Source organism: Rattus norvegicus, chromosome 4 (genome assembly GCF_036323735.1).
Source record: "Rattus norvegicus strain BN/NHsdMcwi chromosome 4, GRCr8, whole genome shotgun sequence".
Taxonomy (NCBI): domain Eukaryota; kingdom Metazoa; phylum Chordata; class Mammalia; order Rodentia; family Muridae; genus Rattus; species Rattus norvegicus.
In genome coordinates this window covers 67,852,873-67,879,312 of record NC_086022.1, presented here as the reverse complement: position 1 = coordinate 67,879,312, position 26,440 = coordinate 67,852,873, and the positions used below count along the sequence as shown (strand labels likewise).

General features: G+C 46.2%; 1 protein-coding gene and 1 pseudogene across 5 annotated transcripts in view; both read left to right on the top strand.

The window, feature by feature from the left end:
• Positions 1-26,440, top strand: part of Hmgb1-ps18 (high-mobility group box 1, pseudogene 18) — a 600,236-nt pseudogene that overhangs the window by 179,764 nt on the left and 394,032 nt on the right.
• Positions 1-26,440, top strand: part of Kiaa1549 (KIAA1549 homolog) — a 127,669-nt gene that overhangs the window by 55,991 nt on the left and 45,238 nt on the right. For all 5 annotated transcript variants that reach the window (XM_063286936.1, XM_063286933.1, XM_063286934.1 and 2 more), the window contains exons 2-9: positions 385-3,081; positions 6,406-6,494; positions 7,411-7,588; positions 13,471-13,598; positions 15,939-16,122; positions 17,949-18,008; positions 19,119-19,267; positions 22,763-22,940. In XM_063286936.1, the coding sequence (XP_063143006.1) occupies positions 385-3,081; positions 6,406-6,494; positions 7,411-7,588; positions 13,471-13,598; positions 15,939-16,122; positions 17,949-18,008; positions 19,119-19,267; positions 22,763-22,940 (3,663 nt within the window). The remainder of the gene's footprint in view (positions 1-384; positions 3,082-6,405; positions 6,495-7,410; positions 7,589-13,470; positions 13,599-15,938; positions 16,123-17,948; positions 18,009-19,118; positions 19,268-22,762; positions 22,941-26,440) is intronic.

Sequence of the window (26,440 nt, the reverse complement as noted above, 5' to 3'; positions counted from 1 at the left end):
AAACATTATTGTGAATGTATGCATCGTCTAGTTTCCAACTAGAATTTCTGCAAATTGTGACTGTAGTGAGTGATTTTTTTAAAATGTATTTTTATTTTATGTGCATGAATATTTTACATAATTTTACGTGTTTGGTATCTGCAGAGGCCAAAAGAGGGTGCTAGGCCACCTGGATTGGAGTTACAGAAGGTTTTGAGTTGCCCCATGGGTGCTGGGAACCGAACTCAGGCCCTGTGCAGGAGCAGCCACGTGGCCACAAACTCTCTCCAGCCTTAGTGAATGGGTATTTTTTTTGATAAATGAGTGAATTTTTACATCTGAGGTGAAATGTTAGCGCTCGGACTTTTTGCATGGCCGCTAATTCAACTTTGCTTTCCTTACCAGACGAACTCTCCCTGGAACAGCACAGCCATTCTTTACGCCCCTCGGAGTTCCAGCCAGAGACAAGCATCATGCACAGTGCTGCACAAGTGACCTTATCAGAGACTGTTCCCAGGTCCCAACCAAGCATCTCTGTCCTTGTCCTCTCCTCTCCGTCTCCTCCCTCTTTTGATACGGCCTTTTTAAGCCAGAGACAACAGACTCGAAGTACAGTGGAGCACAGCATCTTTGAGGCAAATTATATATCCGTGACGAGTAATGAGGTGGCTCTTGATGAGGAGGAGATGGATAACTTTCTGCCAGACGCTCACTGGACCTCTTCACGGGTGGTCTCCCCAGTGCGGTATATCACACCGAGCCCACTGGACCCACCCCAGGAAACGCTGGAGCCTGGCTCGACCCCATCACTCCCCACCATTTCTTTGCAGGATGAAGTGTTGTCCGGATGTCAGAACACAGTGCCACAGGCAACTGTACACGTGGAGTCCACTTATTTTGGCACTTCTTGGTCAGCTTTTCTCACGTCTGAGGGCATCGTTCCAACTCCTAGTGGGAACTCGGTGCTTCATCCTACAGAAAGTCACAGCCAGTTATCAAGAAAGGCTTTGCCAGAGACAGTGGCTTCTGTAACAGAGGGTGCAGAGAACCTCCTTTTCAGCTCCTGGATTTCAGTGTCTCAGCCGTCAGGCGATGGCATGACTCAACAGCCATCTGTTCCTCTGTGGGAGGTCTCACAGTCTCTAGTGGGTGCGCTGGCCACAAGCACGGACAGATACCCCAATGAGACCACTGCTTGGAGTGAACATCCAGAGAAAGCCATCGCTCTCAGAGCACACCCCAGCGAAACCACGTCACCCACAGACCCTGCTTTTAGCAGTCCGCCTTCCGATTTATTTTCAACCCCGCTTTCATCTGTGTCTTTTGCTACCCAATTACCTGGCTTTTCAGATAACTCATTCCTCTCTAGTGAGGCCACGGAAGCCTTAGAGTCACGGTACAGCTCCATGGTCCCCAGTTTTACTGACCATCCTCTTGTCCTGAGCCCTGAGGCTTCCCTGAGACCACACACAAGATGTGTGTCTTGTGTTGTCTCATTATCTCAGCAAGAACTGGCCAGGAGCCTCACAGAGAAGGAAATGGGATCGGGAGACAGGCTGGAGACTTTGTCTACTGCCTCAGTGGAGGCAACTCATCTTTTTCCATTGAGCAGTGTGGGCACAGACCCCTCTGAACTCGAAGATCCTCAAGAATTTAATACCCTTTTCCCTTCTAGACCTGTGGTTTCCTTTTCTTCCAGACCTGTGGGGCTGTGGAAAGCCAGCACGGATGTGTCACCTGAGGTGGATGTGAGTAGCATTGCCACCACCCGGGTGTACCCTCCCCACAGCCGCCTCTCCACACTAAGCTCACTTGATTCGACTTTTGGCTTCTCAGTCACCAACGATGTAGTGATGTCATCTGGTGTCACCCATCTGTTCTCCTCTGTCATCCCCAGCACCCATTTTGACTCATCTTTCTCCTTGACTGGAAATCAAAACACTCCATCCCTTCCAGCCGGAAACCCAAGCCTTCTCACCTCTTACAGTCTGCTCCCCTCAGCACAGTCTAAAGTTTTCTCTGACGGAACACCTCCCAGCTCTCTGGAACTCGAATCTGGATTGGATTTCACATCCAGCTTTTATTCAACCCCACCCCTGGACTTCAGCACTCCAGCCCCTTCACTGTCAGAGGTGCTTGCTTTCCCATCTTTGATGTCAAGCGATCCATCAGCCTTCTTTTCTCAACCTTTCTCCACTGTGGCTGAGACATTTTCACTGTCCAACTCTATGGATTTGCAATCACCTCAGCTTTCTGTTCTTAATCCCACAAGTCTAGAGCCATCTCAGTCACGGTCGAGTGCAGACCTTCCTTTGAACACAATCACTGTCCTTCCTAGTCACTCTGAAATGCCCTCACTTCCAAGCTCCCTCTCTGAATCTCTCAAGTTCACCGAAGCATCGAGAGTTTCACTGAGAGAATCCGATGTTTATGTTGTTACCTCAGCTTTCTCTGAAACTACCTCTGCCTTTGAGTTTTCACCCATTCCTCATGAATCCACAGTCAGCACCCTGGTGCCCTCCAGCTCTGAGCCCACCCTTGGCGTCTCCACAACTGGGATTCACCTCACATCACTGACAACCGTTTTCCATTCGACGCCCATGTTAACCGAGTCACCCCCATTCTTGACTCTGGCACCGTCCGATGGCAGTGTGCGTGAGACGGACCATCACATGCCAGTCTTAACCACACCCTCCAGTGTCATTCCAGCCAGCACAGAATCGATCTCTGACCCGTACCTGTCAGCCTCCTCATCACTTGTTTCTGAAGTAAGCTCTTCACCTCTGCCCACAAAGCCAGTCATGGACTCATCATTGACACTCACAGATTTACCACCCAATACCTCCCCAGAACCGAGTACATCCCAGGAACCAAGCATGCCCAACACCAGCACTGCCCCTGGTGATACCGTGGACTCTGCTCTGGACAGCGAGCCTATGAGTCAGAACCCTCAGGGGAACAGTGTCCCCCCTCCCCAACCCTCCCTCGGTCCTGTTACCACCTCCACGATTGAAGCCACAGTTGGTACACCAGCACTGGCCACAGCCAAGCCGCCATATGTGTGTGATATTACAGTTCCCGATGTCTATTTGATCACAACTGGTAAGGCCCTGCTTGCGGTCACCTCTCTGAGCTAGAGGGCTTCTCTGAGGTGTTTGTGTGCAGAATTTTGAGACACCACTGTGGTTAGGAGAGTAGGTGTTGGTCTCACAAAGCCAGCCATCAAATTACGCAGCCTCTTAATCTGCGTCCACACGCGTTAAAGGAGGACCGTAGTGTTACTAAGCTCCATTAGGTTACTGTAAAGATTTAAATGTATAAGTGCAGAGCACCACACAAGATTGCATATTCGTTAGTAATTGCCAGAAGAACAGATAGAAGATTTGAGCGACCCGTGGAGTTTCTGTTAGTATCTTTAGCTTAGACTCCAGTATGCGCATGGATGCACTGTTCAAACAAAACCCACTCTTGTTCCAGTCAGGATGGCTCCTATTTTCTTACTAATTTCATGTTCCTACCTTTGCTTTTATGCATTTTTTTTCTTGTGTCACTTGGATCCCGAGGAGGAAAAGATTGAACAAACAAATGTCCTGTGACTTTGACTACAGGATTGCCTCCTCTCCAGTCTGCAGCCCTGCTTGGTAGCATTCAAACTGCTTTCAGTGGTGGCCTGCTCTGTCTGTGTTGAACCAGTGTACCCGAGAATGTACCTGGAAAGACAGACTCACCTCAGGGATAATAAGGTCTTGGGACTGTGGCTTTTCCTCACCAGACTTAACTTGGATAGGTGTGGTGTCTTGTGAGCTATTAGCAGGTGTTCCCTTCAGCCCAGTGTTTTCTTGGTAACTGTAATAAGAATGGCAAACTGGAATTCAGATGGTCAAATACAGATTTGGAAGAAAGTAAGAGTAGAATGCTGTCATCTGGAGAAGGGGGAAGATGTCCTTCAGTGGATAGTCTGTTGACTAGAAATTAGACCAGATAGTGAGGGGAGTAGGTAGGAAATGAAGCTGAAACAAAATTGGGGAACTTAATCTGCAGATTAGAGCAGGGTAGACAGTAAGTATAGAGGCTCGACTAACTAACTTATCTGTTTACTGTAGGCGGAATACTTTCCATCCTTACAAGACAGTCTCAAGCCAGCTTCAAAACGGTTGGTTCTACAGCCGCCTGGAAACGGGATTGGAAACTTTCAAGTTAGAGATCACTGTATTTGTGATAGTTAATGATGTGGCTCATTTTATAATTTTTTTTCCCTGTAGATAATTAGAAGCTATTTCAGGAGTCTCTGACCATCAGGTACCACACAGTATAATTTTTAGTGGTACGTGTGATATACTTTTAATGGCATTTGGCGTCCTTTATCTGACTGCTCTTTGCATTGCAAAGCAGTTGTGCGTCTGCACCTCAGCAGCTTTGTTAACTGGTGGAGCTGTGTTGCCAGCGCTGTTCTGGACAGACATCAGATCCTCTGCAGCCGCACGTGTGTCGGCTTCTTTGTTCTTGGCAGCTGTCTTCCAGGAAGAGAATCTATCCAAACATAGAAGGATTGATTTATTGATGATTGATTGATTGATTGATTGATTAGGTGGCACTCCATAATAATAAAGTGGAGTTACTTCAGGGGTGTTGATCCACGATGGCTTTTTAGGGAGATGCTTGGACTCTGACCTCCACTGAGGGGAGACAGGCACTGCTTGAAGTCTCCATACCTCTCTTCTCTTAGCTTTGGAGAAACTGGAGATAGAAAACAGTTTATATGATACATGTTTCTGGGTGGTTCCTATTTCCCAGACTCTTGTCCTTGTATCACAGGGTTGCTGTGTCCTGTCTTCCTTAGACTAACCACAGAGGTTGACAGTTGTGGTGGTGGTCAGTGGGCCATTGAGTGGCATTCAGCTTTCCTGAATGGTTCCTTTAGCTGCACCTCCTGCCTCCATTGAGGCCTTCTGATTTTGGTGTTCTGTTATGCCTACTTTCCTCAAGTTTAGCTCCTCCTGCTTTCCCTCCTCCCTCCCTCAAACCTTCCCCCTCATTTTGTTTTTCTGTTTATCGGTCATGGCATAGTCTGTCCAGTCAGAACCTAGCAAGCCATGCTGTGCTGGCTGTTGGTAGGAGCAGCCAGAGTTGCCAGACTGGGCCATGAGTTTGTAATGACTCCATGAACTAAAGAAGTGACACTCTCACCTCTTCACCACTTGTCACTCACTTGTTGGAGAAACAATCAAACAGCTTAAGCACTTGTTTTTTTTTTTTTTTAATAATGAATGGAGAATGAAGAATGGTTCTGTTTTAAGTTTGAATAATTAAAAGAGGATGATGAAAAATTGAATAGTGGGACTAGAGAGATGGTTCAGTAGTTAAAAGAGGATGCTGCTCTTGCAGAAGACCAGAGTTCAAGTCCCAGCACTCGTATTGGGTACCGCACAGCTGCCTGTAACTGTCTCCAGAGGGTCTGACAGACTTCTTTTGTTCTCCACAATCACCTGCACATATGTGTAATCTAACACACACATATACCTAAGTCAAATCTGAACATCAGATATATTATAACTCTACATATGGGCTGGAAGGGAAAAGAAAAGGACTGTGAAATAGAAGGGAGATGTACTAATTACTGGTGAATACATACTCACTTGCACAGGTTTATATTTTTTTAATTTATAAAGATTTTTTAAGTATGTGTATGTGCACATATGTGTGCGTGTGTATGTGTTTGTGTGTGTGTGAGTACAGGTGTTTGTGGAGGTCAGGAGAGGGTGTTAGATCCTCTGTATATGAAGGTTGTGAGCTGCCTGATGTGGGTGCTGGGAATTCAGCTTGGGTCGTCACCACAGAGTCAGTTCTCTAGCCCCAGTACAGATTCTTAAATTCAGATTTTAAATGAAAAAATGAATAGAAAGAACTAGACTTTGGAATGAGAAATATTTTATACCCTGGTATAAAATGTTATTACTTGGACATGATGAAGGGTTTTTCCTCCCATCTGTAGTGGTTAGCACTCCCAACAGCTGCTTTGAACACAGGAAGATATTACCAGTTCATTGAATAGCATCTCAAGGACTTTAAAAATATTACTTCTGAGAGCTTTTAAAGCCTCATCCTTTGCTTTGGATGCATAGCTGGAGACATTCTGTTATTTGTTGAGAAGAAAGTGGGAATGGGAAGCTCTTGCCCCTTGGTTGGGCCTCAGTTGCTCCCTGGTTTACCAACTTTTTCAATGCGATGGGTCGATGCTAAGCCCAGTTTTTCCATTTTCTATAATACTTCACAGCACTTAGATCTTTCTACTCTGTCCTTAGTGTGGGCTTTATTTTCCAAAACAAGCTTCTAGCATGCTTCATCTCAGCCATGGCTTCCTGAAGTGGCACCTCCATGCTTCATAATAGCACTAAAATGCATCTGGTGATTGGATTTCATTTGTAGTGCTGGCCAGACGAGCTGTGCAGGAGTACATCATTACATCAATTAAAGAAGTGCTGAGAATTCACTTCAACCGTGCAGTGGAGCTAAAGGTGAGACTCTGAGCCTTGGAGTCTGATGTCTGGCATGCTTTCTGGGCCTCATGGGGTGTGTGTGGTAAAAGCCCTGGGCTCTGCACTTGGGTTTTTCTTTCTCATTCCTCCTGGTACACTAGTTTTCCTTGGCATCTTTGTTCACATGTCATTTTACTCTGTGTGGTGGGGGATGCATTTGTAGAATCATAATAGTCTGTCAGACCAGAGGCAGCATAGTTCGGGGCAACTTTAACAGTTTGCTGTCCTTGACTTCAGAGTGAGGATACTTGTGTCTTTTTGTACATTCAGTACAACTGAGATGGATTTCTATACTGTTTATGTTGGCTGTGCTCTAGCTGGTCCTGCCCCCGTCTAACCAGAGCCTGAGCCGTACTGGCCATGGGACATCTTAAATGGGCCTGGCATGAGCTAATGAGTGTAAACTGCATGCCAGGTTTCAAAACTGCACCAGATAAAGGAATATCTCACTAATAATTTTTTTGTATTAACCACACATTGGAATGACGTTTTCTGTATTAAGTGAGTTGTATTTAAAATTAGTTCCCCCTGTTCCTCTACCTTTAATGTAATTATATAATGCCATATACTTGGAAATGGTTTAAGTCACTGAAATCACGTTGTTTTAAACAATGAGTCTTGGCGAAACAACTGCTCCTTTATATGTGGCCTAAACATGACAGAAACCTTGAGTTTTCCATAACTCACTCTTCAACCCATGTTACTATCTGTCCTTTCTGGCTGCTCCTATGCCATTCCTGTAAAAGTCGGGACAATGTAAAGGGACTATATCAAATAAAATCTTAATATTCTTTGAAGCATCTATCCTTCCATTTAACCTGCTATTTTTTTTCCTATCTAACATGGTTTTCTCTAAGCTTGAATTGTCTTTTTAAATTTTTTTTTACTTCCCTAGGTTTATGAACTGTTCACAGACTTCACATTTCTGGTAACATCTGGCCCTTTTGTTTACACGGCGATATCAGTCATTAACGTCCTCATCAACAGCAAACTTGTACGTGACCAAACTCCTTTAATCCTGTCTGTGAAACCATCTTTCCTCGTGCCAGATCCCAGGTTTCAAGTTCAAACAGGTGAGACAAAGGAGTACGGAAGTTTGGATTTGTACGTAGAATTTTATTTATTTTTTAACATGTGCATGCATGTGTGTGTGCATGTGTATGTGTATACATGTGTGTATGTGTGTATACATGTGTGTGTGCATGTATGTGTGTATGTGCATGTATGTGTGTGTATGTGCGTGTGCGTGTGCGTGTGTGTGTGTGTGTGTGTGTGTGTGTGTTGGGGGTGATGTGCCAGTGAGATGGTTCAGCAGGTGAGAGTGCTTGCTGCCAAGCCTAAGACCTGGGTTTGATTCTAGGAACCCACATGGTAGAAAGGAGAGAACCTTTAGGTTGTTCTTTTGTTTCCACATGCTTGTGCACACATGTTTGCACACACACATACAACCAATGTAAAAGCTGAGGATTGTGCACACATGCAGTGCATAGACATGCAGGCAAAACACCCATCCATACACCTAAAAATAAATAAAAGATTAAAGTGAGCATTGCTCTTCAATTTGTCATTTATTTGTTGAGTCTTGCTGTGGTCCTGGTCTGGACCTGAGCTTCTGGTTTCCAGCAAACCATCTGACTTGGCCTTCTGAATAGCTAAGACTTCTTCCTCCGTGGGCCGCTTACTGCTGCTGGGCCTGTTACTTACTGATGGCAGTAACAACAGGTTCACGATTATGAAAACAGGTCAAGCATGCTCACGGGCACACAATGTCGTTTCATGAGCCCCCGTGTGCCATTATATAGCCTCAACAGTCTTTTAGTTCCTTGTGTGTGTGTATGTTAACACATGTGTGTGTGCAATATGTGCACATGCGTGTGGAGGCCAGAGTACAGCCTTACGGGTTATTCCTCAGGTGCTGTCACCCTTGTTTTTTGAGGTAGGATATCTCACTGCCTGAAATTCACCAGCTAGGCTAGGCTGTCTGCCTGTGTCAACCACCCCAGCACTGTGATGGCAGGCGAGTACCCCGGCTTTTTAAATGTGGGTTCTGGGGATGCTGGTAAGGCGTGGCACCTTGTTAATCAAACTGTCTCCCCACCCTAATAATCTTTAATTCTCAGTCAGATTTCTTTTTCTACCTTCTCTCCCATCCACTTCTCTTTATTTTATAATAAAATAAATCTTAAGGACTGTATAATTTCACTCCTGTGTACCTCCACAAGAAAAGGGTTATTAAACACACGTATACATCTGTCCATATCCTCACAGTCCCTAGAGTTAGCCATAAATGCTTAACATCTTATTTAGCCTTTATTATGGACGTTTTCAATTATGAACAAAAGCAAAATACATAGCATTAAGTTCACATGCTTAAATAATAAGCTTGAAAGTTAATCAAGATTCTTACCAGTTTTTAGGAAAATTGGTAAAACCGTCTTGAAGATGCAAGAATGCTTTAATGTGATGCCGGGTGTCGTGTCATTTCACCCTCGAGTACGTAATAATCATCGGCAGTGAATGTCCTGTATTCGAAATGTTTATGAGTTGTGTCTTCCGATGTGTGGATTTTTAACTGGACTTGAACTCCCGGTCCCAAGTGATTTTTCTGGCTCTGCCTCCTAATTCTCTGAGCCTGCAAGCTCCTCCAGTCACCTTCATGTTGCCTGTGTTCATGTGGTTGGCTCTCCACATTCAGTGACAGGAAACTTTGCGATAATGACTCATCTGTGGCTCAGAAAGGAACCAGGCAGCATCAAGCTGTAACCTGAGGGAGTAGTCGAGCAGCCCCGTCTCAGGGACTTGGCCCGTTGAGCCACACAGGTCTGCTTTGTGGCCTTGGGGAACACCTTGTCGGCTCACTCTAAGCAGCTTCTTACCCAGAGATGCCCTCTAAGTAAGTGAGCTTTGCAGTCTTCTTCCCATTGGAGCTTTCTGTCCCCCTCAGACCTTGACAAGTGCCCTGCCTTATTATCAGGAGTGTTGTGGTACACCCATCATGACCCACTGGGGTAGCCTTGCCTCCAAACAACCTGTGGAAGCTGACACGTACCCCAAGGTTGGTGGAGCCTGTAGTGTTTGCAGCCTAGGCCATTAAGACACTTGGAGACCCAGCCTGTGATGATTATCAGTGATGTTTTACAGACACTGAACCTGGAAAAGCAGCGTAATGTTTCCAGCTGGTGCCACAGGACACATGGCAGGAGAAAGCCATCCTGTACAATTGATAGAAGTCGTCCTGGAGAGATGGCTCAGCAGTCAGGAGTGCACGCTGCTCTCGGAGAGAACATGAATCTGATTTCCAGCACCTATGCTGTGTGGCTCACGGTTGCTGTACGGCAGCTCTGAGGATCCAGTGCCCTCTTCTGGCTTCCACAGACACCTGTCTCCCTCATGGGCACCCTCATAATTAAAAATAAAGCATGTTTTTAAAAAAACAATAGGCAGTGAATCAGGTAGGCATACAAATATTAATATAGGGACACAAGGTGGACGAAGAAAGATGACCGTGGTACCTCAAAGGGAACACAGTAACGTTTAACGGTAGACCCTAAAGAAAAAGGAAATGGATGGATTGTTTGGAAGAGAAGTTGAAGAAAAGAAATTTTAAAGGAAAAAAAGTCCATATTGCCGAGTGAGCTGTAGGTTCATTGCAGTTCCCGTGAAAACACCACCGTGGCATTTCCCACAGGTATAAAGGGGTGGGGTCCAAAGCAAAGCAAAAACCCGAGAGAGACCTGAGTGAATAGGAGTGCTGGAGGCCTTATAATACCCGGCCTTAAAATACATTACAGAGCGATAGTAACCGAACGGTCATGGCGCTGCAGAACAGCCCGCATGGAGACCAGAGCAGAAACAGACTCACTGATTTTTGACAGAAGTAACAAGAGCTATATTGACAAAAACAGAGTCTCTTCAGTAAACCACACAGGGAGAACTGGATGTCTTTATGGAGGAGAAAAAAAAAAAAAAAAAAAAAAAAGCAAGACCTCTCTCAGCATACTTAAAAAAGAGGAAAAAAAAAGCCCTCAAAAAAAAATATAAGATTTTAACCTATAAAGCTTGTCGGAGCCACTGAAGAAGTGCTTTTAGGATATTGGTCTGGGCAAAGATTTTTTTTTTTGATATGACCATGAAAATATATGTACCCAAAGCAGAAATTGAGCAGTGGGTCACATTAAGTTTTTTGTACGGCATTAGCAACTATGAACACAGCAAGGAGACAGCCTAAAGAATGAAAGAATATCTACGAGGCATTCATTTCATATATGCAGGGAATATGCAGGGAATATGCAGGGAGCTCAGACAACCATCCGAACAGCAAATCCCTTAAGTTATCCAATCTTAAACAGGCAGGTCGAGGAGATGGCCTTGCTCCTCTGTGTGACCGTAGAGGCTGAGTGGGAAGCTCTATAAGCCCAGCACTGGGGACGCGGATACAAGAGGATCCCTGGGGCCTGCTAACCAGCAGTCTGGCTGGATCCCCAAGGTCCAGATTCAGTGAGATACCATGTCTGGAAAATAAGGTGTAAAACAATTGAAGAAGACTCCTGACGTCGATTTCTGGCGTCCACGTGCGTGTGCACACATGTATACAGCCCTCCCCTGTGCTCCTTCCCACACACAGTGGGCAAATGGGAAGTAGAGATACGAAAAAAATTCCCAGCAGCACCAATCAGAGAAATGTACGTTGAAACTATACAGAGATATCCTTTTGCTTAACAACTTATTCAAAAGGTGGCATTAGCCAGTGCTGATGAGGGTGCAGAGAAAGGTGATTTCACATATGCTGTGTTTTGTGTGTTTTTGTGTGTTTCGATTGTGTGTGTGTGTGTGTGTGTGTGTGTTTACTTTATTTAGTATGTGTGCATAGAACTGTCGGCTTTTCTACCCATGCCCCAGTTCTGAATAACGGTAAGCCCCTAGGCCTTTATCTGGGCTTGTTTCCGATAGCTTGTAGTTTGTCATCCCATTCCTACTGATCTAAGTTTTGCCATGTGGCTGGTTACCTCTCAGCTTCATACATCCAACTTCCTCCGTGTCTGAATGGTGAATCCTCCCTCTTTCAATTCTACCCCTTGCTATAGAGCATAGGCTATTTATCTTAGCCAATCAGAAGGTGCCTAAGGCAGGCAAGGAAGGACGGAGACTGATTTTAACATCGGGCACATAAACATTGTCTTCCCCCCTCCCCTTGCAGTCCACTAAAAAGGCCTTCACTAACATGCACGTGTGTGCACACATAAGCGTGTGGCTGCCACAGCCTGCACATGAAGAGTACAGGACAACTGTGGCATTCGGTTCTCTTCTTCCACATGTAGTTTCCCAGGATCAAAGTCAGATCATCAGGGTTAATGGCAAGTGCTTTTACCCACTGAGCCATCTTGCTGGCTCTGATTTTCTGTTTTTAAAGTATATTTACTTGCGTGTTTGTGCATGTGCTTGCATTGAATTTACATGCACCACAGAAGCCAGAGGACGTCAGATCCCCTGGGTCTGGAATTATAAGATTCTGTGAACCACCTGATGTGGGTTTGGGGAACCAAACTCAGGTTCTCTGCAAGAGTAGTAAGGCTTTTTGTTATCCACTAGGCTCTCTCTCAAGCCTCTACTTTTTTTTTTCTTTTTTGTTTTGTTTTCTTTGCTTTTTAAGACCTGTCTTGTTATGTAGCTCGGATGGGCCTCACTTTCATCCACTGATCATATCATGTTGATTATACAGACATTAGAGAAAGCTAAAAATTGCTATATGGTCAAGGAGTCACATTGTTGCATATAAACTCAACGAAGTTAGTGTGCTGAAGAGAGCTCACTTGTGCACTTTTGTAGCTGTATTCACAGTAGCAAGATAGGCAGCCGCCCTCCAAGTTCATTGACAGATGGATACATGAAGAACGTAGCACATGCACATAAATGAATATCAGCCACAAAGAACAAAACCCGTTCGTTTGCACGCATGGAACTGCAGGACGTTACTAACTGAACTCTCAGAAACAGAAAGCCACATGCCACATGTTCTCACTTAACTCGTGGAACTGGATTGGAAAGTGGGAGGCAGAAGAGTGATTTCCAGACAGAGTCCGGGGAGGAAAGGTAGAGGGAGGAGGGCTATAAACCCTCCAGCATGCAGCTGAATAGGAGGGGTAACTTCGTGTCTTGTGACATAGCAGGAGAAATGTGGTTGACAGCCATTAGCTATATATTTATTTTTTTTAAAACCTTCATTTTATCTTAAGTGTGTCGGTGTCTGCCTGCATCTGTCTGTGCGCGGTGTGTGTGCCTCCAGAGACCAGAAAAGGACTTTGGATCCTCCGGGACTAGTTATGAGCTGCCATGTGGATTCTGGGAACTGAACCTGGGTTCTCTGGAAGAGCAATTAATCGGTGCTTAACCACTGAGCCCCCAGCTGTATATTTTCAAAATAGCCAGGAGGGCTGGGCTGGTTTTGAATATTCCAAGCACAAATAATAAATTTCTGAGCAGCAGATACATCACTGTGTGCATGTGTTAAAATGTTACACTGTAACCAGAAATATGCAGAAGAAAACAGACTTCTGTCACCTATCGTCATTACTGTGTTAACTAGGAACAGAAAGTATGTCCTACGGGGCTCTCTTTAAAAAACTAGGGCAAAGAGAGATGGCTCAGCTGTTAAGAACACTTGGATTCCGTTCGCAGCACCTACGTGGTAGCTCACTACCACCTGTAAATTCAGTTCCAGAGGATCCAATGCCTCTTCTGGGATCATGGTACCCATGAAGTACAGACATACAGGCAAGTAAAACACCCATACACATAGAATAAAAACAAGCACATATTAAGAAACAGAAGAAATAAGACCCCACGGTGCTTGATCTCAGATGGTGGATGAGTTAGTCTGTTTCAGTACTGAACCTCCCTTCATTCCTAGGCTAAGCAGAACCTCTCATGGGACTCCCACTGCTGTCTTTCTTTTTAGTACTTCAGTTTGTGCCTCCGAGTGTGGATACTGGCTTCTGCAACTTCACACAGAGCATTGAGAAAGGCCTGGTGACAGCTCTCTTTGAAGTGAGGAAACACCAGGGGACATATAACCTCACAGTGCAGGTGAGAACACACACCCCCTCATGTGCACAAACACTGCAGTGACACATGTGTCCTCCACAGCAGTCCATTTAAGATACACTCTCCATGCTGGACTTACTGTTACACACCTTAAATCCCCACACTTGGGAGGCAGAGGCAGGTGGACCTCTGTGAGTTCAAGGCCAGCCTGGTCTACAGAGTGAGTTTCAGGATGGCAAGGACTACATAGTAAGATCCTGTCTTGGGGGAGAAGAAAAGGAAAAGATGTGTCCTTCGGCCAGCTTGTATGAGCCAGTGGTGACCTTTGGCAAGGTGTGGGGTCTACAGTGTGCCTTCAGAGTGACTGCAAATCAGGGAGTCAGACAGAGTGAGCTGAAGAGAGATGGTTGTGTGCAGGAAATTCCAGAATGCTCCGCATAGGAATGATATCAGTGACACGATCAGCAAGGCAGTGCCTGAACACACTTTGCTTTTCCAGCAGGTAGAGAAGTGTAGGTCTGAAAGCCTCGGTGCGGGCTTGTTTGAGGTGACAGGGCTTTTGGGTTTATTTGGAATGTGTTACATAGACTCACTGGGATCTCTAACCTGAAAATCGGAAACGATGTGAAACCTAACACCGCCTGGTCATCAATGTGATGCTCTGAAAGTTTTAGACTTCGTGCCAGAGATGTGCTGCCTGTGTCAGTGGGGCTCTTTGGGCTGCAGCATCTCCGTCTAAACGTACAGGAGGATTCTTTTGATCGGCAGACTGGCTTCATGTGTATTCTGTTCAAACCACTGGTGTTTTATGACGCCCTCCCCATTCTTTGTCCCTTTTCTGAAATGTCTGTTAACTCTAGATTTTGGCACCTCTGAATCCACGTTTGTGCTCCTTAGTTTTCCTCCCCGAGGTCCGGATCTTTTCTTTCTCTGTCAGAGATTTTGGGAAGTCTGCCATCCGAGTCACTAATTTCGCATTCAGCTGTGTCCATTCACGCTGTCGTTTCCCCGTTGCTCTTTGTCCCTTTCTCATTATGACCTTTGCTGAGATGGGAGAGAGTGGCCTTCAGGGCCTCTCAGGATATTCAGTAGGATTTTGAAAGGCTTCGCTTCTACTTCTTCTCTGTTGTTCTTACATGTCTGTTTTCGCTGAGTACTGTATGCCAGTCTTTGCCCTTTGCTTTTGTGCTGTTTTTCTGTCTTCGGGCCCTTTCTTAGTAGGCAGTGGGTTGGTGGTGAGGATGGAGGACCGAGTTAATTATGGCTGCTGGCCTGGCTGTCCCCTTTGGCTATGGAGGTTGCTTCTGTGTCAGCCACGTCTCCTGATAGGAGAATTTATGTGAGCTTGGGAGCTGGGTAGCATGTACCAGAATACACCAAAGTGCAGGGTTCTGTCTGTGCACAACACAGCTTGTGGTTAGAGACCCAGCAGGCTGGCCCTGCCCTGCATCAAGCTCAGGAGGCCCTGTTCTGGGGACAGATTCCTGCTGAGAGTGTTTTCCGTGGTACAGACTCCTCTCCTTTCCCTCTCAGTCCTCTTCTGTGTCTTCTGTGCTCTGGTGTGCACTGGAGTTTATCTGGTCTTGCCCTCAAGAGGCCTTTGGTGCCCTCTGGGAAGGTCTCGCTTTCCTTAGATGGTAGCTCTTTGGGCTGTTCTAGGAGGGGGCACTGCTGGTACCTGTGCTGGCCTGGGCGTGGAGCTGTCCCAAAGAGGAAGGCTTCAGTTCACCCTCGGTGTGAAGCCTCTTAATTAGCTATGCTGATTGCTGCTCTGAAACCTACTTCTGGGATCAGGTCCTCTGCCCTCCCTAGGTTCTCACGTGTGGATGGGGCTGTTTTAGCCTCTGCCTGTGTGTGTTTAGGGTCTTGTTTCTCTTTGTTCTGGTTTACTTCAGCACAGTTCTGTCCTTTCTCCTTCTTCCAGAATTTGACAGACCCCTGGTTTTCCTCCATTCTCTGTGCTGTGTGGATTTAGGGCCTTTGTTTGGCTTGCTGCTATTTCTATGGGATTTGAGACTGGAGGGGGAGGAGGAGGGACTCTAAATGCTTACAATTCCTTCATCACTTAATGTAAAAAACATTTACAGTAAACAGAGTGTTTAAAGTCTCACAGAAAGGGAACGAGGTTAGAAAAGCAGCTCCCTTTCCTTTTAAAATGTTACCTCCTTTGAATCAGGCTCGAAGACACACATCTGTAATCCCAGAGCTCTGAGGTAGAACAGTGAGACAGCATCTTTCAAAAACCAAAGCAAGATAAAACACTCCTTCACTTTACCGCCTTTGAAGAGCGCTGATCAGAGAACTCGTGGTAGATGTCACAGTCGGGCCTTCAGCTCCACGTGCTATTTATTCTAGAAGCTTCTTCTGACTTCCTTCTTTCAGATTGTGAATGTCACCATTGCTTCTCCGAGGGTGGCTCCGCGGAGGGGCCCAGTGAATATTATCTTTGCTGTTAAAGGCTCGAAAGGTTTTCTGAATGGGTCGGAGGTGAGCGATCTGCTGAGGAACCTGACAGTGGTGGAGTTCAGCTTCTACCTGGGGTACCCGGTGCTGCAGATCGCAGAGCGTGAGTACCTAGTGGCTCCTTTGGGGTCCTGGGGAAGGGGTGCCAGAACTTTTGTTGGTAGATGTCTACTTTGAAATATCGTTAACTTTAAAAAGAGACTGGATTGTTCTAGAGTGCTTTTGGGCTCACAGTAAGCAGGGTCTGGATGGAGAGGATTTTTCTTATGCTCCAGCTCATTCACTCATGGAGAGTCCCTACCACAATGTCCCATTGACCACTGACATGGTGGCCCCCCAGGGTCTTAAGGTTTATGGTGGGGCTCACGCTCAGTGTGATACTCTTTGAGGTTTAGTGAATGTTTAGTGGGATTTACCTGCCTTCATGTGGGCAAGCACAGTAGGTGCACTGGGACTTTTTCCTCACAGGACGTATTTGACTGAATTCCAGAATAAAGTCGGGACTTTGTCAGCCCAGCCAGGGCAGGCTCCAGAGCCCTTCTCTGCCCCTGTGCCTCCCTTTCCTGTCTGCTTTGAGAATAAAGGGCGCTATGTGTAAACAGCGCACTGGTTCCCGAGAACGTGAAGCTCTAGGGGAGCAGCTCCGTTCAGGGGGAAAGGCGATCAGGGGGAAAGGCAGCAAGGATATTTACTACAAAAGGGCAGTGGAGGTGGCTGTAGGGGGTGGGGGAGGGCAATGGAACTTCCTGGGCCCTCACTTGGTGGTGCTTATGCAACAATGTATTTCCCCAAACCTATGAAACTGGATGCCAGGAGAGTAGACTTTATTGTGCATAAAGTTAAAAAAATAAAAAAGTAATCAATGAAAACAGAGCCTCACTTCCTCGTTGAAGCAGTCAGATTTTCAGGTAGCTGGGAAGAAGTGGGGGGTGCCTGCTCCAGAGTCAGGAGAAGACAAATAAAGAAAATTCCTTCTGAAAACAGACGAGCCAAATCTTTTTTTTTTGTTCATTTGTTTTTTTTTGAGACACTAGCTGTATCATTAGCTGTCCTGGAACTCACTCTGTAGAGCAGGGTGGCCTAGAACTCAGAGAGCCACCCGCCTCTGCCTCCTGAGTACCGGGATTAAAGGTGTGAGCCACTGTGCCCAGCTTAAATCATGATTCCTAATGCTTTTCAGTATGTTATTAATTAAATTAAGAAGAATAAACTATAAAACATGGAAGCAGTGGGCTACAGAGATGGCTTAGTGATTTGAACGCATACAGAGTGCTCTTGCAGAGGACCCGGTCCAGTTCCCAGTGGTTACCCTGCGGCTGCCTCTCCAGAGGCTCAGACACCCCCTTCTGGTCTCTGTGAGCACTTACACTCACATGTCTGAAAAACTACATAAAAGCTCACACATACACACAGGATGAAAAATAAGCCATAGAAACATGTATATAGGAAAGTAGATAGGAATGGGGTTATTTATATGCGACCATTTTGATTTTGTACAATGTATGTACATACAGCTGAAATACTAGGAGTCTGATTGGAGGGCACAGAGACAGCTCCTAGCAGGCCAGAACATGCTTCCCTGTACTCTGAGGCATTGCTGAGAAAGCCCTTGGCTCCGAAGAACACAGCTTGCGAATGCTTTGCTTTAGAACAACACATACAGGAGATGTTACAGTGACCCGTGTAAGACTCAGCGGTCAGTGATGAGGCTGTGGAAACCCCTTTCTCATCCTTCCTTCTCCTATGGACAAGGTGCTCAGAAACTGGTGCCCGCCCACCTTCACACCTGCAGTATTCTGGTGTGCTGTCATGTAGGAAGGATAATGTGTTGTGATTTACCTTACATTCCCAGAACACTTACCCTCCCTCCTGACAGTGAAAACACGCTCCTTACAGACGTTTCTCCCTCTCTCCTCTCTCCTTTTTTAGCCTTCCAGTACCCACAGCTCAACTTATCTCACTTACTGAAGTCCTCTTGGGTCAGAACAGGTATGTTCAATTTACGTAACGTTTGGAGAACTAGACAACATGGAGTCCGTGAGGGCATATGGGGGTTGATATGCCCCTCCTGTTTCCCAAATTCGGGACAAGATGTACTTTAAATTCTTGGCAGAGAATGAATGAGAAATGGGATTCGATTTGGGCCATGGGAGTGTGTCCTGCTGGGTTATGGCACAGAAAGAGCTTCTTTTAAAATCCATATATCAACTCCAGGGCAGAGTCTACCCGAACACATAGTCGCCTGAGGTGAGACAGGGTGGTGCTCAAAATCAAGGATAATTTTCTTCTGAAACTGTTGTCTAGATGAATCAAGTCGCTTGGGGACCCGGGGTAGTTATTTAGGCAGAGATGGGCACGTTCAAGTTGATAACAGCCATAGGTAGAGTCTTAGGTAGACAGAGGACGTAACATTTCAGTGCAAGGTTCTCTGACTTGGTCCTGGAACCTAAGAGACAGAGGCAGGGTCCCAAGTCCCAGGGCGTAAGCAGCCAGTAACCAATCATAAGGAAAGAGTGTTTTAAGTAGGGGTAGACACCATTTGTGGGGCTCAGCTCTTGCCGGTTGTGTTGGACTCTAAAGCCTCGTGTGGGCTCAGCTCTTTGCATGTTGCATAGTGTCCATTTTCCAGACCTCAGAGGGTTGAACTGACTTGCCCAGAGTTGGACCTCAGAGAGAATTGAAACCCGTTTGGCTGGAAGTGCTGTTGCCCCCATCGACTGAAGGATAAGCTGACTTATCTGTTCAGATGCTTTTGTCTGATAGAGATAACGAGAAGAAAGCAGATCTCCTCCGTACAAGGGAGACTGTAAGTCCTGGTCCAAAGACAAGATAAGAACTCAAACTAGCCCAGACTGACAAGCTACTTGTCTGATCTGAGGCAGATGCTCTGTGTTTACAGCCCCCGCAGCGCTGAGTTCCTGGGCCTGCTTGTCTTCAGTTTGCCCCAGACTAAGGTCACTTGGGGGGCCCTTAGCTGGTCTGGGGATTAGTGTTTTGCGGTCCTCTTGTACGGATCTTAGCACGTGCGCACACATCCTGTGGCCCGTCCCTGTCTGTGCTAACTGACTCTGAGTGCTCTGTGCTTCTTGATGAACATAGTCCTCCTGGGTGTGGTGGAAAAGCAGCTCCACAACGAAGTGTTTCCGGCCGAGATGGAGCGCAAACTGGCCCAGCTGCTCAGTGAGGTGCCCACTAGAAGACGCATGTGGCGGAGGGCCACCGTAGCTGCTGGGAACAGCGTGGTACAGGTACTACTCACTGAAGGAGGGTTGGGAGCAGAGGAAAAGCCCACTGGAAATCGGCTATTTCCGCGCAAGTGGGAAAATCCTGATGTAAAATGACAGGACTACTGAATGTGACATCCTCGAAAGACAACTTAGAGTCCAGACAAAAACCCTTGCAGTTGGTTGGCCTAGCCCTCGACTGCAAGGGGCGTAACAGGAAACTTACCACTGGGTTCCCGTACATCGTAAGGCTTTGGTTTCTGAAGCCAGTTTTTAGCTTACCAACAGCTGATCTTGTTGTACAGAACTGGTAGCATCTTAGAAAGGAGTCACTGACCGGGGACAGTCCTCAGCAGACAGAGAGAGGGGCGATTCCTGTCCTCTGTTCAGACATCTTACCCTCCCCACCTCTTGCCAGCCTGGTTGTCTTTTATTACCCCAAATTGTCTTCACTCTGGGGACTGGGCAGACAGGCCGCAGAAGCAGAGTTGTTTGAATTGGAAAATGACCTATTTAAAAAAAGCACCCATACGCAGAGAACTTTGGAGGTGGGGCTGCTATTTAATCCTGCCTCTGTGAATGGTGTGAATTTCTTTCACCACTTACATAGACTTGGAAGATCACAGAAAAACGGGGTTCACAGAACATTTCAGAAACACAAAACTGGGGTGAAACTCAGCAGCAAAGGCTGACTGGTGGGCAGGGGAGGGGTGCTGGTATTGAGAACAAGATATGGAGTGACATGGGCAGGCCAAGGTGCCGGTTTTGCCTAGAAATAGCATCCTTGTCTCTAGCACGCTCACCAAATGGATCCCTCTCAGACTTGCTTGCTGTTCCCCATCCAGAAACATGGCTTCTTAGGTTCCCAAAATAGTTCCCGTGCCAGGTACAGTCATACTAGGGATGTTTACAAAGTACTAAGATTTTAAATATTTATTTATAAATATGCATACATGTGTAGGCATGTGTTCACGTGAAGGCGCCTGTTGGATGCCTCTGAAGCTGGGGTTAGGGTTGGCTGTGAGCCACCCAACATGGGTTCTAAGAATTGAGCTCAGGGGGGTTGGGGATTTAGCTCAGTGGTAGAGCGCTTGCCCAGCAAGCGCAAGGCCCTGGGTTCGGTCCCCAGCTCCGAAAAAAAAAAAAAAAAAAAAAAAAGAATTGAGCTCAGGTCTTCGAGAGCAGTGCATGCGCTCAACCACTGAGTCATCTTTCCAGGCCAAAATACTAAGAAAACATAAAAACCGGATAAATAGAAAAAGAAAGAAAAAAGCACCAATAAATACAATCATTAGATAAACAAACATATAACAAATAGACATTAAAATGAATTGTGAAGGCCTCGCCTTGTTTGGTAGCCAATGACCTCACACAGCTCAAGGGCTGAGTTTGTGGCTAAAGCAGCTACAGAGAGGAAACCTGGGTGGTCAGGTATTATGTTGGATACACAGACTCCCCAAGGTAAAATTATCACATCTGTGGGAGTCAATTGAGCATTCACTGACCAGTGCCACCCGATACGTTGCCTAGAGGCCACTCTCTGTACAAAAGTATCTGAACCTTATTTGTGACCATGAACACTGAACAGGGCATCGTGAGGTGGCACTTGCCACCAAATCTGACGACCTGAATTCAATTCTTAGGCGTCACATGGTAGGAGAGAACCAACTTCTGCAGGTCATCCTCTGACTTCTACCTGCCCAAGGAGGGCCAGCCTGGTCTACACAGACAGTTCCAGGCCTGCCTAGGGTACAGTTTAAGACCTTGTTTTCCCCCTCCTACAAAAATTAATAAAAGAGATAAGAAAATATTGAGCTAACATAACTGTATGGAATTAGGGGACAGGTAAAAAGCAAATCTTCATGTTTTAGAATATTCTACAGCCGTTAAAAAAATTAGTCAATGGGGTTGGGGATTTAGCTCAGTGGTAGAGCACTTGCCTAGCAAGCGCAAGGCCCTGGGTTCAGTCCCCAGCTCCGAAAAAAAAGAAAAAAGAAGAAAAAAAATTAGTCATATAGAAATGTGCTCTGGAGGCCAGAGAGATGGCTCAGCGGTTAAGAGCACTGTCTGCTCTTCCTAAGGTCCTGAGTTCAATTCCCACCAACCACATGATGGCTCACAACCATCTGTAATGAGATCTGATGCCCTCTTCTGTCATGTAGGTGTGCATGAAGAATACTCGTGCACATAAAATACATAAATACTGAAAGAAAAAAAGGGGAAAACAGATGTGCTCTGGTGAAAGGAACTACAGAGAGAGACAGGAGCAAGAAGAACAATCCTGATAGTAACAGAGAAGTCACAGGAAATGCACTCAAATCTTTAGAGTGGTTTTCTTTAATTTATTGAATTTCAAGAGATTTTCATTTTGTTCTCTATAGTCTTTTATACAAGCTTTTCAGAGTTTCTTCATTGGGCCATATAATTTGTATAAGGTACATACCCAAGTGGTTGACTGGGAGATACCTTGTATATTGTGGTTCCTGATATAAATCTGATTATCGACCATCCAGAAAGAGTGCTGGAATTAGACTTTCTGATGGCTCCTTCCAGACTGGACAGCTTACAGAGTCTTTAATTCAAAGTAGCCACCACTGAGAATTTCTGTAAGAAGAAATTGAAATGGTAGCTTCTAAATTCCCTGCACTTCTTAGTATGAGTTAGAAGTGGAGACAGATAGGATCTACTTGGGTTTCCGGTGGTCCTTGCACACCATCTCGTTCTACAGCTAATACAAGGTAGCCAGTGTGGTGCGATGATGAGGGGGGAGCAGGTGGCCTGGGGACGGGTGTGGTTAGGAAGCTGACCTCATCACAGCAAGCAGAGGGCAGCAAGTGAGTGCTCCCAGGACTGAGTGTTTTTAAAGGGGCAGAGTTTGAACTCTCCGAGTGAAGTGCTTTGCTAACATGATGCTCTCGTGTATCAGATGTACGGGATTCTGGTTAAAGACAGGTTAGCTTTGGTTGGCTTGTAGAAGCATAAATTCACAAGGCGCGTGTCATGCCTGGAGATGCTTTCAGCTATCACTTCAGGTGGCAAGGGGAGGGGATGGTGGGTACTGGTATGTGGTGGACAGAGCCCAGGGATGTGGCTAACCATTCTTCAGTGACACCCATGTCAGAGAGCAAAGAATTCACTAGTTCTCTACATCAGTAGAGCTAAGCAGGACATTTGAGTAGACTCAGGAAGAGATCAGGCAGAACCACTCCCACCTAGGGGAGAGCAGTACACTCTCAGGACATGGGTTCGTCGCTTACAGTTTCAGACCCGCCGGTGCTGCCCAGTGCATGCCTTTGGCCCCTTTGTCTCAAAGAAGACATCGAATCAAGCAAAGTGTAGTTGCTGTTCTGCACAGAGTGCTTTCCTTTTAACCCTCTCCACTAGCAGAGGACCGGGGACACCTGCCACTCCAGATATGGTAGTGAGCTTGTGAAGAGAGCTGGGGACCACTGTGTGCCCTGAGAAGGGGCATCTGGCGTTGCGAGCCTCTCTGATGCTGATGGATCTGTGCTCTCGAAGGTGGTGAACGTGTCCAGGCTGGAGGGAGAGGACAATCCGGTGCAGCTCATCTACTTTGTGGAGAATCAAGATGGAGAGAGACTGAGCGCAGCCAGGTCTTCAGATCTGATCAACAAGGTAGACCTCCAGAGGGCAGCCATCATCTTGGGGTACCGGATTCAAGGCGCCATTGCCCAGCGTAAGTCCAAGAGTTTTATCCTGCCAGACACGGTGGGGTCCAAAGTCACTTGTGCTGTGATACTTCAGCATCTGACCTGTGCTGGTTGTTGATGTCCATTTGCTGAGGCTTTGTGTTTTTCTTAAGTTTATTTATTATTACTCAGTATGCATGTGTGTGTGCAGATGTGTGTGTTTGTGCATGTGTGTGCACATGTGTGTTTACATGTGTGTTTACATGTGTGTGTTTGTGCATGCGTGAGTGCACATGTGTGTGTTTGTGCATGTGTGTATATGTACACATGCCTTGGTGCATATGTGGAGATCAGAGGACAACTTTGTAGGGTCCGTTTTTCCCTTCCATCTTTATGGATTTCTGGGGTTCCAGCTCTGGCTATCAGGCTTGGGTGACAAGTACTTCATTTGCTGAGACCGTCTTTATTTTTATTTCCATCTGTGTGACCATGGCCTTGCTCTCGTTTTTCCTACCTCACACCTCATATTCATGGAGTTGCTATTGAGTCACAGGACCTTATATCAACATGAACATCCTTTTCCCCACCCCGTACTAGTTTTCATTTAAAAATCCATCTTAGGTAAAATAATGTACCTATTCTGTTTTTATTCCGAAACCTTCCGTGTCCCGCCCCGCATGTTGTTGGGGATGGTGAGTCAGTCAGGAAGCTGGGAGCTGCCCTCTAGGCTGACTGCCTTCCTTGGGGTCTTGCAACACAAAGGAGTCCCTTGATCCCTACTCTTTTCAGTCCTGTTTCTCCGTCACCTCACCTCACACCACTCTACAGTTAGAAAGACGTGTTTGATATTTCTTATTATTATTGGAAGGCGCTTGGCCCTCTGGCAGTGACTGCTCTCAGTACCTCTTGTCCAACTCCCAGATTTTGGGTGTATATTTAAAATGAAGAAAAAGGGAGCAGCATGGAGAATCATAGCTTTCTAAATAAGGTTTTACGAGCTGACTGCCTCCTGAGTGTGCATGTTTCCCTCCATGATCCAGGGCGGTCCTTCATAGTGTGGGACAACCTGCTCCCCACAGCACACGCATCAGAATCCTGAAGAACTTTACTGAGGACAGGAGAAGACAGTGGGAGGCTTGTTTGTTTGTTTGTTAACTTCATTACTATGTTTATTAAAAACAGACTTAGGGACCTGTGCTTAAATGCCATTGTGGGTGCTGACGTCCATACAATATACCCCACATCGATGCAAAGATTCAATCAGAAATGGCCACTAAGACTGTCTTGTTCCACACATGACCTTATGGTCAACACTCATAAAGAAAGTGGAGTTGGCATGGTTTACAATTCCGTCAGCGCTCACAGAGACCGGGCGTGACTGTCAGAGGGGCATGCAGTGACCACAAGACGTACTTTTGTGCTTCTCAAGCAGCTGTGTACTTCAGTTGTGAAGGTCGGTTACTACAGCCCAACTTGTTTGGAACAAATAGAACGTCTACATCCACTCTTAATCAGTTGCAGCTTTCTGGACAAACTCATTTGCAGATGGGGGAGGAGGACCTGCAGCCAGCGTCTTTCTATCAGGCATTCAGTGTGGCTCTCAGTCTTCATATACTGTCTGGTTTCCTTCATGTAAATGGAGTGATGGGCTCGGTGGCTTTGACCACTAGCTGCTTTTGCAGATGACCTGGGTTCAGTTCATACCACCCACACGGCAACTCATGACCACCATAATTCTAGTTCCAGGGCATCTGACGCCCTCTTTCTGGCTTCTGCAGGTACCAAACACACACAGTTCACATTTGTACATCTAGACAAACAATCATATACATAAAATAAGAATAAGTACACTTTAAGATAAATGGAGTGACTCCAGCAGAGCCACACAGATGAGGAAGTCCCTTGGAGACGATCCCACCCCCAGGCATCTTCTGGTTTGTGTCCTTGTGCCCTGATCTCCCCATGATCAACAGTGCAGCTCTAAACTCTTTTCCTTTTAAGATTTTAATTTTATTTTTTAGTTTACGTGTATTGGTATTGTACCTGTGTTCCACCTGTATGCAGGTCCCAGAGGTCAAACGAGGGCATTGGGTCCATGAGACTGAACTTACAGAGGGTTGTGAGCCACCATGTGGATACTGGGAATCAAACCCAAGTTCTCTGGAAGAGCAGTTCTTAAATGAATGATACCTTAGAATTTGCCCTTTAGAAGAAAAAGCTTCTGGCTAAGTCAGTCCTTGTCCAGGGGGCTAACCTGTGTGAGGGCTGCTGTGTGAACATTTTCATCTGACGGTCAGTGGTGGAAGAGATGATGCGACAGCCATTAGCAGGCTCCTTGGTGTGCTTGAGGGATCACTGTATTGTGGGCTCTGTTTCAGGTCAGTGAGGAGGTGATGTGATGTTAGGAGCACTTCCTAACATTGCATCCAGAGCCTGAGGTGCTGTATACAAAGGCTGATTTGAAGAGGATATAAGCACCATGTTGTTGGGGCAGGCGGGGAGTTAGGGAATGATGGGGTGCAGATTATCATATGCTGACCTATCAGCTAGCAAGTCAGCAGTTTCCCAGGCACTTGTCACAGCCGACAAAGTGATACCATCAACCAGTGCTGGCTCTTCATTAGATAATGGGAAACCCACAAGCAGGTTCTAACTGGCCCCAGAGCTAGATATGAACCAAAGATAGGAAAGCAGGGTGAGATGCTTTCTCTGCAACTCTGAAATGGGGTGAACTGTTTCTCCAGTCTAAAACACATCCCCCCACTGCCCACACACACTGAACCTGCATTGGTGTCTCCGGGCCTGCGGGCACAGTAGGGCTTCTGCAGCCTAGGTAGCCCTCACAGAACACTCTGCACAGCACACGCAAATATCATCAACTCTCAGAAAAAGCCACGGAGAACAAAAACCCAGGGTAGTCATGTCTCTCTGACCTGCCTCCCTTCTCTTCTCAGGGCGTACTTCATTTTCCTGTCGTTAAAAGCCTACTTTATCCTTGCTCTTGCCTCTCTCGCCTTCCTTGCCTGTGCAGTTTGCCTTACTTGAGTCTCCTCACCTGAGGACTGCTCAAGGCCACATGGGCAAACATAATGGGATCTCAGGGTTGGTAGATGAAGAAGCCTCACTTCCTACCAGGGCCAGTGCAGGGGCCTTGAGGACCCTCCTCTGTCTCTCTGTCTCTGTCTGTTTGTCTGTCTCCGTCTCTCTCTGGTTGTTCCATCCAGGGCACACCCTGTGAGTGCGGACGGGTGATTCCAAAGGAGTACAGTTCACTGTCATCTCACCTGTTAGTTACGCCTGTTACCTTTAATAAAGCAGCTTCCAGTAAGACCCGTGTTCCAAGCAAGGGATCAAAGGCAGTCATAGATGAGAAAGACGACACCTGGACATCACACGTTCAGACTTCAGTTTTCCCAACAAACACTCCCTTTTAGTTAAATCTAATAGCTTTCTTTATCATTTAAAAAATGTGTTAAAGTACATGTATTAGAGGAAAGGAGCAACTATATAATTATAATCTCAAAATCAAAAAGAAAAATTTGTAGGT